Below are 12,236 nucleotides of genomic sequence, written 5' to 3'. Positions count from 1 at the left end.
TCTAAGGACCCCAGCAACTTGTCCCCCATATAGGTATATATTTTACAAACTTTGTATTTATTACCTAAGATGGAGTAGCTTTCAACAAATAAGCAATGTTCCCTTGGGGATCAATAAAGTATATTCTATTCTATTCTAAAATTCATGTCTGGAGATCAGTATGGCAACTGACCTGTTTTCATCTGCATAAACACTGGAAACAGATGGGCAAAGCTAACATGTGTCTTTTCAAAGAACCTGCTAAACACATTAAAATGTTTCATCTCTTATTTTTTAGGTATACAAATTACGTGAAAACAGTTGGCAGTCATCCATACAATAATGATGAGGCTTGGAAGTAAATCTAAATTCTGATTGGAAGTTTTCCAGCTCACATATCTCCTGGGTGGTAGAAAAAAAAAATTCAAAAACTGCACTCTAATTACATCGTTGATGTGATTTTCGTGATTGTATGCATTCAGGCCTGGGCTCCATGGTGGTATGGAGTTATTGAGAAATCAGACTAAGCAAACTAAAAGAAAACTGGAAAATGAAGCATGGGCGAACAACAGAAAATCAAGGGAAAACTAAGCGCTTACACTGCAGAAATACAAAATCTTACCACGTATTTTTGTTCTACTTTTCAGGGTAAATAGTAAACTTGAAATAAGATAAAACTAACCTATATAGCATGACATAGGAGCTTGTTTTAAGTTAATAATTCCTTAATATTGATGAAAACGTTATAAGTGAATTAATCTGCCAAAGGAACAAGACATTATTTGCATATTATAAGTTAAAATGTTTTGTTCCACCGGCAGGTTATTTCACTTAAAACTAGTATTTTTTCATCAATATTAAGAATATTTCTTACTTAAGCACCCATATTGTGATGAAAAGTCACCTTAAGTTAGTTATGTTGGCACAAGAAACTAGACCAAAATTATTTGGTAAGATTTTGTGTTTTTTGCAGTGTAAGTAATGACGAGGAGTGATTACAGGAATAGCTTATAGATCAGTTAATAAGCAGAATGGTTTTCTGTTGTGAGCAGAGGAAAACTAAAGCTCAGGAGATCTGACTGATGCTACTTATGTGTGAAAACAATATAAGTCAACATGGGAGATTAAAGATGGACTAACTAGACATACAACTAAAACAAAGCTGACAGTCCACAACACCAATTCATGCTATCAAACCCACCATCACTCATGAACATGAAAGAAAAATACTTGAACTTATTCATAAAAAACATACCAATGATTTCAAAATATATGTCACTTTGGCCCTGAAAGGTTTCACTGCAATCTTTTATAACTATCTGCACTGAGAGAATGTCAAAACAGGAACATCAGAGCTAGTCAGTCAGAAGAGGCAGGCAATAAATTTAACATGGGGGATTTGTGCACAGTTTCATGATGGCACTTCAGAAATAGAGGCTCAGGACTTTGATGCTGAAAAAGTTGGAAAGAAATTCAGATGGTAGTTTTTTAAAGCACTGTTCTGAAAAAAAAGAAAAAAAAAAAAGAAAGGCGTTGTCAAAACATTTAAGATATTAATGTTATCCTGTAGATTAGATTCCTTTTATTTTTAACCATAAATGTGATTTATTTTACATATTTACCATATACAATAGTTTTCTTTCATCCCATGAAAGGCTGCAATGATTATCAAATATGAAGAAAGGGAAGACAAGAAAGAAAGGAAATGAGGAAATGATATATGCAACTCTCCATTTCATCAAGGAGCGTGATCTTAGCATAAAGCTGTATGACTGTTTGACATGATGTTCTCAGTACTGCTGAGCAGTTGCACTGGTACAGTTTGTTTAAGTGAGTGAGTTATTTTGAGGTTAAACTCTTCACACCAATCTCTTATCACAGTGGGCAGTCCAATGATTGCATGTAACCTTGTGTACTCCCTGTTTCTAAATAATCCTCCTCTTTTTGCCCTCTTCTGGTCGGAGTACGTGAATCTGATTCCATTCGTATCAAGCTAAAAATTTGCCACACATGGACAGCATTACACTGCAAAAACACAAAATCTTATCAAAAAAATGTTTTGTTTGTTTTTTTTAAATTAGACAAAATTAAGTTACAAGTAACTTTTCATTCACATACAAGAACTTGTTTTAAGTCAATAATTCCTTAATGTTGAATTAAATAGTACTAGTTCCACTGGCAGATTATTCCACTTATAGCAAGTTTTTTCCATGATACAAATGAAACTGACAGTGAAATTAGTATGGTTTCATCAATATTCAAGAATTATTTACTTAAAATAAGTTCCTATATATTGCAGAAAAGTTACTTGTAAGATAGTTTTGTCTTATTTCAAGTGTACTAAGATATTTGAACTAGAAACTAGACAAAAATCCTTGATAAGATTTTATGTTTTTGCAGAGTACTCTCTTGCAACCCCTTTATCACCGACTCATTGAATGCACAATGTTGCTTCTTACTGAATAGTCTCATTTAGTGTTTCAGTCTTGACGTAAAAGCCAGAATAATATTAACTACGACTTCAAATTACTTTGGTTCAGCAGAAGTGACCCTGTGGTGTCGGTAGAACACCAACACAGACAGAGATATGCTACAGTGATATGAGAGAACGAGTGTGTGAAGTGGACCACTGGCACAGCGACACAAACCAAGCCTGCTAATCCTCTTGCTGTCTGCATGATTGTCACAAACATTTGGGGTTAAATCCATCTTCACATCGGCTTGTTTATCATCAGCTTTGATTTTCGACAAACTGTGTGAATTGCTTTGGCTTGGACTTTGCAATTTAACGACAGTCCATGACTCCCTGAACCTGCCTTTAATACCTCTAAAGAAGACAGACAGGTATTGATTTGTCACAACGAGAAAATGACCACTCGAGCTTCAGCACCCAAAAGATGTGAAGTCGGGCCTTTTTCCTGCAAGAGCAAAATGACTGCCAAGCACGAGAGGGATTGAGCTTTGAGAGTTGAAATATAGCAACCAACATCCCCATTTTCCAAAGAGTGACTCGTCTTGTGGCTGTATTAGTCCACTCCACTGCTGCCAGCTTGTCACGCACAGATACTTGTTACTGATGCATTCGATTTTCTCTTTTCTACAGTCAACACAGCCTTTAGCATCAATTCTCAATGAACTGGAAAGTCTGATAGATTTGAACTCAAACTTCTCAGTCATAAAATTGTGGGCAAACATTTTCTGCAATTAGTCTGCCTTTGAACTCTTCAGTACGGTAAACGGAATAATGGGGAAGCTGTCATGTGGTTACAGATGTCAGAACGTATCGCTACCTACCCTGCTGAGTTTTAACATTTAAATTCAAAATAAATGTGAATATTTAACCACACTACAGCTAAAAATTAATAGAATAGCTCAAAATGAACCAAATATCACTCTGTCAGAATAGAATCAGCAGTCAGGTCTGGTTTAGTTCTGACACCATCTGTTCAAATTTAAGCGCTGGCCACTTTCTATACACACTTCTGAAATATTCAAAAACCAGATGTCTGCATAAAACTAATGAGAGTTGAGTTTGCCCAGTCTGTTCCCAAGCGTAAAGTCTGAAGAATGCACAGCAAGCATTTTAGTGACAAGAGCTGGTAATTGTCCAGGGATTTCACGGCATGCGTGTGTGTCCGCTTCCCACTACAGTTGAGATGGCAGGTGTGTCCATATAAATGCCCTGTATGATTAAGCAAATTTAAACAATGTCATCCAACAACCTTTAAGGAGTCGTCCATTAGAACACTTTTGCTATAAAACTCATCCTTTTATGTGCTGTACATTAAAACATTGAGAGTAAAATTAGCTTTTTGAAATATCCTTAAGAGACTTGATGTTAAAATATGTACCTGAGGGATTACTAAGTGGGTTTGAATGTGATGCTAAGGACTCCTGACAGTGCATGGCCAATGTCACTTTCAGGTGCAGATGAGAATATTCAAATGGTGTTCTGGTAATAAACCTCACTTCAAAGATGCAGTAGATGACATAAAAGCCTAATTTGCATTTTCTGCATAAGCATAGTGATACACTCATGATGAAAAGAACGTATTTCCAATGTCAAGTTGAGGATTTCAAATATCAGAACATAATAAACATGATCTAGTTTTTTATCAGTTTCTAAAATAACTTAGACCTCAACTTCACAAGAACAAAACAGCTTAGGTTGGAATATTTTTTACAAGTACAATGCCGGAACAAAAAACCTGGATGTATAAAAATAAATACACCATATAATTTAGTAGCTTGAAGAACCACCTTTAGCCGTGATAACCTGAAAGAGTCGTGACTTTTTCTGTCTTTCACATTTTTGTGGAGGACTTTTGGCCATTGCTTCACTACCAGACATTTGCTGAATGCTTATTACACAACTAAGCATTCAGTAGACTTTGACTAGTCCATTGTAACGCCTCATTCCTCTTTCAATTTTTAGTGGTTTTATTTTGCTTGTATATTTAGGATTGGGTTGATGGCAGTCCCAAGCTTTGGTCAAAGAACAATTTGATTTATTCATACCTAACGTTCCAAATCTCAGTCATGGCATCATTCTTTCTAGGTATCAGATTTTTTTTTTTTTTTTTTTTTGGCAACATTTCCAAACAGGCAGCACTAGTTCAGCCTTTCTCTATCTCTACTGCAATTAACTTTATATTATATTTCATGTGATAACTGCAGCCCATAGAGTCTGGGAGGAAGCCCTTGTCCTGTCTTATCTTGTTTTGCGTTTTTCTGACCATTGCACATCTGATGTTGGGGTGAAATTCTGGGATGTCCACTCTGGGGGAAGATTGGCAAATGTAAATAAATACTCTCTCTTTGGAATGATTGAATTCCAGTTGTGTGGAAGTCCCAGCTTGATGGGTAGTCACAAGTATTTCTTTATGGAAGTTGCTGATTTCCTTTCAACGTTGTTGTTGAACAGATCTGCATGTTTTAGAGCAGTACATTTCTTTTATGAGGTGATCAAGGTGATCAGTCAAGTAAATCTGATCAGCAGAACCTGGCGGCAGAACCCCTGTGCAGGGTTAACTTTTCACTCCCATCTCTTCTATTTCTGCTTTGCTTTTGTTTAATGAATAATTTAGAGATGTAATTAATTTTAGAACCAATTAATTGATGAGGTGAAGAGATCATTCCATTATGCTTATTACATAAAAGCCAAGAAATGAGGGTATTCTTTCTTTTCACCAACCATGCAGTTGTATAGTATGTTTATGTAATTGTAAGCAGGATGCAATCTTAGGCCACGTCAGTTGTGGAGGAGGTGATGCTTCTGATATTGCAACACAATGACTTTAGAAGGTGGAATACACTCAACATTAAAATATGTTTACAATCTCATTCATGTGATCATTTTGTCCCTTTAAACTGTTGTTATTAGTGCTTTATGCAATTAAAAGCCCCATGTTTTTCTATTTCTTTGTATTCAATACATAATTCAGAGGTAGAAGTGACAGAAAGAGAGAGAGAGCATAAAACTGAAACAGAGACGTATGGAAAACTGAAAGCAGGGAGTAGAATGATGGAGGTGCCGTCACTGTGCAAGTCCCCGTCTCTTGCTCATTAAGACAGTAATTCAAGCAGGGGATTAGAGAGCCAGACTCGTGGAGCTAGCCTGCTGACGGCTGCTGATGAATAGTGGTTAGAGGCTACAATTGCAATGAACAGCTATGTTAGAAGTAGGAGACACACGAGCAACAGAAGGCAGTATGTGCAGGTGTGTTTAAACTAAAGAGGTGAGAATGACAGGCAGCAGCAGTGGCAGAGAAATCCCTCTGTAATCATGTTGTGTCCAACCACTGTTACTGGCCCAAAAATACTCCCTGTGCAACTGAGCTTTAAGAGGAAAAAAATCCAATAACTATTCAGTTTAAAGCCAACAGCCCAGGAAACAACACGACTCAGAACACGACTCACAGGTATATGAAGGCATAGGGGACAGACAGGAAAACCACTGAAAGGTAAGGAGAGGAAGCGAGGAAAGGGCAGAAAGTGACCAGTGTTTGCAGGAACAATCCTCTACTTGGAAAATAAAAGAGAAAAAAGAAATATAAATGAAACGTAATCGGACTGTTTTGTTAACAAATCTCACACTTGTACAAACTAGTTGTAAATAGAGCATCTTCATGTCCTGAAGAGGCATGAGTTACAGTGACAGTGCTGTGTACAAAAGACGGCCCACCTTCCTTAAAACCTTGGAAATACGTACTTGTGGGGTGTCGAAAATACTTGTGGAAGTCTATTTCTATGAAAATGATTTAATAAATCCCTTGTCCAGTTAAATCTGTATCAAAATCACTGAAGCGAAGTCAGACTGTCCAATCAGTCCAGTTTAGAAGCAGAAAGTAGATTATTTTCTTTCTTTACTCTTGTCATGGGAATCAAATTTAAACTTGAATTTAAAATCTTATCAAAAATAATATTTTAAATCTGGAGTAGTTATTGGGCATGTATAATACCCGATAACTGTCATTGTTGCAGCCAGTGGAACTGTTCATTTGGACTTCAATGTTGCACTTAAGCTATTTAGTCTTTTATGCTGCTAATTTCTATGACTCATTTTCTTTTAAAAGATTGCATCCCTAAACCCCGGAAAAATAACACAATCAGTATATCTGATGACAGTAATACATTTTCCATCCATTTGCGGTGTTCTATTGATAACATTTTCTTCCCTGAGAAAAGGGGAATTGTACACATTGTTAGACCCTCCAAACACTGTGCCATCAAGCAGTATTTCCACATACTGTGATGAGAAAAGGAAAGTTTCATTTCGAAGAAATTGGAGCCCCACGGTTGCTTTGCAACACCTTTAGCAAATGGAAACTACAAACACATTTTCATTAGGCATAAATTACTGCCAACAACACAGCTGCCATTCTTTGCAGCGGTTCTGTCGGTTCCCAATTTCAACCTTATTTAGCTCTCTCATTATTGATCTCAAATAAGAAAAAATGGCGTTGACCGCACAGAATACAGAGTCAGCAAAGGAAATCACAGCCAGCCATAAAAAAAAAAGAAGTGCTATTTATGGGCAAAATGTGACTTTGATCACTGTGATGATACCTTATAGAAGTAAATAAGTTACATTGGGGTTCAAGAGATGTCCTTGGCTGCGTTGCTATAGTGATGCTTAAGTGTGTGCTTTTTACTGTGCCTCACAAGGAGCTGCGGATAACAATGCAGGGGTGCGTTTCTTAGTGGCTGTGATTTTGTGTATGTGCGGAACTATTTAATGGAAAATGAGTGCTAATGCAGATTCTCGTTTCCCACAGCATCTTCAATATTCCCAGAAGGTGCTGTACATAAAAGCATACATATGCTGAAAAGTGGGTTAGGATGCACATGCGTGGTCTGCAGCTGCGGTTTAAGAGCCTTGTGTAGGAGCGTGCTTGGAGTACTTACAGGGTATGGTGCGTAGGTAGAGGTTGTCTCGTATGATCTGCTGGAGTTTGTGGTCGAGCGAGCCCTTCTGAAACTGCAGACTGAGGTAGTGGCGCAGGTCTGTGTTCAACACTTTGCCTGCAATAAGCAAGAGAAGGGCAGGAAAAATCAGGCCAGAACCTAACAACGTCTCATGTGGCATATAGCAGCATCTATATAAGACAATTCTGTTTTATAAATACAAGAATGTGACCATGATTTGAGCAAGTTTATGCAACAAGCTTGTTGAAGGATATCGGAAATATTTAATCCAAGCCATACAGTTTAAAAGGTGATTCCAGAAAATGCTAGTAAGATGAAGGTCACTTCTTAGTCTCAAGAATTAATATCTAAGACACTTCAATAGTTTCCCTTCATTATGTTTTTGTAATCTATTAATATTTTAGACATTTTAAAACACAAAATGAGCTATATGACTTTTTTTTTTACTGTGAATGTAAATATCTGGTTTCAACTGCAACATTTTTTTGGCAATTACTGAGCAGAATTTTGCAAAACTATTTATTTCTTAGTATAAGGTAAGTTTCACCATATAAAACAAACATTTTAAAATCATGATCTGCATACACTTATAAAAGTGACCACATTTGGATACCCCAGCAGTCCAATCCCAAGTGCTTTACTTTGGGCTCTTTTTGTCAGATTTTAGAGGGTTGTTATCAGGCAGCTACTCGATTAAATGAGATTTGAATGATAAAATAGCCTCAGATGATTTAGAGAAACTCCAACGTCACCACTAAGTTTCCTCTTCAGTCTGATTTTAGTCTTTTCACCTTTGGTTCACCTTTAGATTTCAGTTTTATGCCTTTCATAAAATGTTTAAATACGAAATGGGATTCAAATCCGAAAGAATAATTTTTAAAAATGCTGTCCAACTAAGTGCTAAGTGCTCTGAAAATGCATTGAAGATTGTTTTGCTCTCCGACTGCTTGCACACTGGAAAAAAAAGAACAACCTAGTCTGAGCTGAATTTATTTAATCTCTGCCTTTTTATGGCACACAGTAAATCTAAAACCTAAACTGTTAACCATTGATGGATGCTGAGTTCATACTCAATTCCCCTTTTTAACCACCTTGCACAAAACAGCCAAAACAGCTTTCACAAACGTGCAATACCACAGCCTCATGAGGAAAAGACCATAGATTTTCATGCAGAAACAAAAACAGAAATCTGAAGAGGATTTGCATCTGCTTTTAAATCCCAGATGTCTTTGTGAAAACAAAGGAAGTTCATGCAAAGCTTGACGCAGAGGGAGATTCTCAGAGCTGTCAAACACAAGTGGGGAAAAAAAAAGTTCATGTATTGAAGTTTATGATGAGGAGTTTGGAAAACAAGGCTTCGTTGTCAGCTTCCTCATCTCTTGAGTGAAGGGAAGAGGAAGCTTTGAGAAAGATTGACGACGGACAAAGAATTTTTTTTTTTTTTCATCATTTCTCGTCTTCATGTCTCCCTCATCTTTTTAGCATTGAGACGAAACTCTACCAAACACTTTTCTCCTCTTCTTAAAGAGAAGAAATATACTGGATTAAATGATCACAGAAAACTGAAAAAATGAGGTAAAAACCCCCCAAACATTTTCATAAGTCTCCTGAGTCTTTAAAGTTTTTTTTTTCCACTCATGACAGGTATTGGTATATTTTATTTAGTTATCCTCGACCTCTATGTTCAAAACATAAGTGCTCTAATAACTTTAACATCCATTCATCCATCCATCCATCTTCTTCTGCTTATCCAGGGTCGTGCTCCAGGGGTAGCAGCTTAAGAAAGGAGGCCCAGACTTCCCTCTCCCCAGTCACTTCTTCCATTTCCTCCAGGGGAATCCCAAGGTTTTCCCAGACCAGGCGAGAGACATAGTCCCTCCAGCGTGTCCTGGGTCTTCCCCGGGACCTCCACCTGGTGGGACGTGCCCAGAACACCTCACCAGGGAGGCGTCCACGAGGCATCCTGACCAGATGCCTGAGCCACCTCAACTGGCTCCTCTCAACATGAAGGAGCAGCGGCTCTACTCTGAGTCCCTCCCAGGTGACCGAGCTTCTCACCCTATCTCTAAGGGAGACGTAATGCAGTTCTCTTTAACTTTAACAACCAATTTAAAATATATGTTTTGTTCAGGATTCTCAATGTCTTCTTGAATCAGTCAAGCTAATGAACCTAGACTTTTATAGCATGTCAGTGTTACTTTTTTAAAGAGAATTGCATTACGTCTGTCTTGTCTAAATAAATAAAATAAAAGTAATTCTGGAAAACACGCAACATAGAACAATAGGACATAGTTTGAGTGGAAAATTGTGTATTTTTCAAATAATATAGCAAATTTTATATTGAAAGCTTCGTTTTTGTTGTTCACTTCCCTCTCAGGGTTCTGTACCTACTAAACAGTGTGTGGTGTATCTCAAGGCATTGTTTTAGTGCCCTTTTCCATTCTGTACCACTTTGAAGTATATAGTGATAGCATTCTGTGGAGTTGAACACAGAAAACTACCACTTTGTTTCTGGGTCATCTCACACTATTAATACAACTAATCCATTATGATCTCTTTGCAATCATTGTTTTACTTTACCAATTAACTATAAAATAGATGATAATAAATAAATCTATATTTCCTCATCATTACATTTGGAGCTCTGCAGATGCATCATTTATAACTGTAGGCATCATTCTTTACACATGACAAAGAGGAAAAATCCTGTACTTAGCAGCTTTACAGATATAATCACCCATTATTTAATCTGAAGATACTTTTATTTACTAAAGCTGTGAATGGTTGAAACATTAATTATAGTAAATCAAGTAATTCTTGTTTTGCCTTGCTCTGTCTTGACTCGCATATTTGTATATACTTGAAGTTATGCAAAGTGGACTTACGTAAAAGATGCTGAAATAACGGCTAGAAATCAGGACTTGCAATGACACTTTGAAAGCATATTCTCAATCTTTTCGTTGTGTTTTTGGTAATCTCTTCTGATTTCTTGTCACTCAGATTTTTTTAAGTCTTGTTCCTGAGTTGAATGACATTCCTAAGTTAAAAGAGCTATTATGAATCAATTTAGTTTGACTTCTTTGACAGATATGGGTTTGCAAAGCTTTTTCCGAGACTTTTTCACAATATGTTAAAGTTTAAAATCTGCCTGACTTGATTTTTTTTTCAGTTTTCCTGAATTTATTCATTAAGGTACAGAAATGGTTTTGGATTCCTGTAGGTATGGAAATTCTGTCCACCAATCCTAAATACCACAATTTCTCTTGTACAGCATGTCTGACTGCAGAACGGAGAAGTAAATTTAAAAATGTATGCATACAATGTGACATAAACACACTGCAGTGCAACACAGTGAGGTCTTTGTAGCTTCCTGGGTCCTGTCAGAGACGGTTAGTGAGACCGTCACATCAGAGAAGTTTCTCATTCCTCCTATCCACAGATAACACTGCAGCTGAAATAGGACTCACTTTTCTGTGACAGTGCCAATTTTAGCTCCTCATCTATCCACTTAGTAATTGCTTATTTTTTTTAACACCCAGCTCAGAAGAAGGCAATGCTAAACTGTAACTATGACTTAGCAACATTAAATAATGAGGAATATGATTTGGTTAATTTTATACTTTTTGTTTATTCTATCCTACATATCAAGAATACTCTTTAGAAACCAAATAATAAAAAACATATTAATTATATTTTTTTTCTTCTTTTCGGCAAACTCTTCTTAGTGATGCCTTCTATCTTATTCTACCTTGACATTTTTGCAGCAAGTAATGACAGGGAAAGTGTCAGAAAGGAACAAGGTCACCCACGGGAATCCCTTAGCAACATGTCGCTATTTCACTGAGCATCAGCAGCACTCTTTCCCTAAAACTGGAAGCTCAGAAAAAATATCTGCACTCGCTCTGCAGTGAGGGAGGCTTTGCCTGGCACCCTTTTGTGAAGCGACAGACTGTTAACATAGTCACTTAGACCAACACCTCACTCTGCAGCCACAGAATTAGATTAACACTTGAAGTTGTGGATTTAACTCCTTCTCACATGCATATATTATTGATCTATTTTGAGACATCTCAGCAGAAAGCAGTCACCAATTTACACAAAGGAATCATTATGTAACACTGACAAAACTTGATGTAAGGTATAGCTGAGATGCTACCACAAATAAAAACAAAAGAAGAAAAATATTTTCAACAGAGATAATGATTTTAGTTCAACCTTATCCATCTACCTATAATCATTGCTTTATTTGCAGATAAAATAGGTTGACAAATAAAAATGTTATTGCAGTGAGAATGTTCATGCTGAAAAGGAAAGTAATTTTCTTGCATCAGAATTACACATTTTAACTTTTTTTTTTCCTGAAGAAATTAAATATGATTTTAAGTTGTTTTCTCTAAAACACAATGACACAAAGAAAAAAATAAGTTATTTTGTAAGTGGGAGACAAAAGGGAGGTTGCTTCATTTATTTTATCACCAACAATAACAACTGCTGATTGTAAAGGGCTTGTATGCCAGACTGTTTCTTGGACCATGTAACTGTGATTTTTCTCACTTTCCACAATGAACAGGTGCACAGAATTACTTGTCTCTGAACTTTTTGGCAGGAAACAAATTAGCACTGATGCCAACAATCTCTGTAAATTTATTGCGTGTGCATGGTTATGCACAGCAACTCTTTCTCTCCTCTTTTTGCTGCTTTCTCTAAACAGTGAAATTGGAGCAAACGCCTTGTGTCAATTTTGTCATTTTATTCAGAGACATTCTCCCTCAGGCAGGTGGACATCCACCGGGAGGTCATTATCTCTGTTGTCTGACAGTCAATTAACA

General features: G+C 36.8%; 1 protein-coding gene across 3 annotated transcripts in view; it reads right to left on the bottom strand.

Moving 5' to 3' along the window:
• The window catches only part of magi3b (membrane associated guanylate kinase, WW and PDZ domain containing 3b), a 152,212-nt gene that overhangs the window by 43,798 nt on the left and 96,178 nt on the right, over positions 1 to 12,236 (bottom strand). For all 3 annotated transcript variants that reach the window (XM_015031306.1, XM_015031304.1, XM_015031305.1), the window contains exon 2: positions 7,387 to 7,503. In XM_015031306.1, the coding sequence (XP_014886792.1) occupies positions 7,387 to 7,503 (117 nt within the window). The remainder of the gene's footprint in view (positions 1 to 7,386; positions 7,504 to 12,236) is intronic.

This window comes from Poecilia latipinna, unplaced genomic scaffold (assembly GCF_001443285.1).
Source record: "Poecilia latipinna isolate Pla-1442-1.1 unplaced genomic scaffold, P_latipinna-1.0 Scaffold202, whole genome shotgun sequence".
NCBI classification, from domain to species: Eukaryota; Metazoa; Chordata; class Actinopteri; order Cyprinodontiformes; family Poeciliidae; genus Poecilia; species Poecilia latipinna.
Note: the sequence above shows the minus strand (reverse complement) of the source record. Positions and strands in the feature narration are given on the sequence as shown.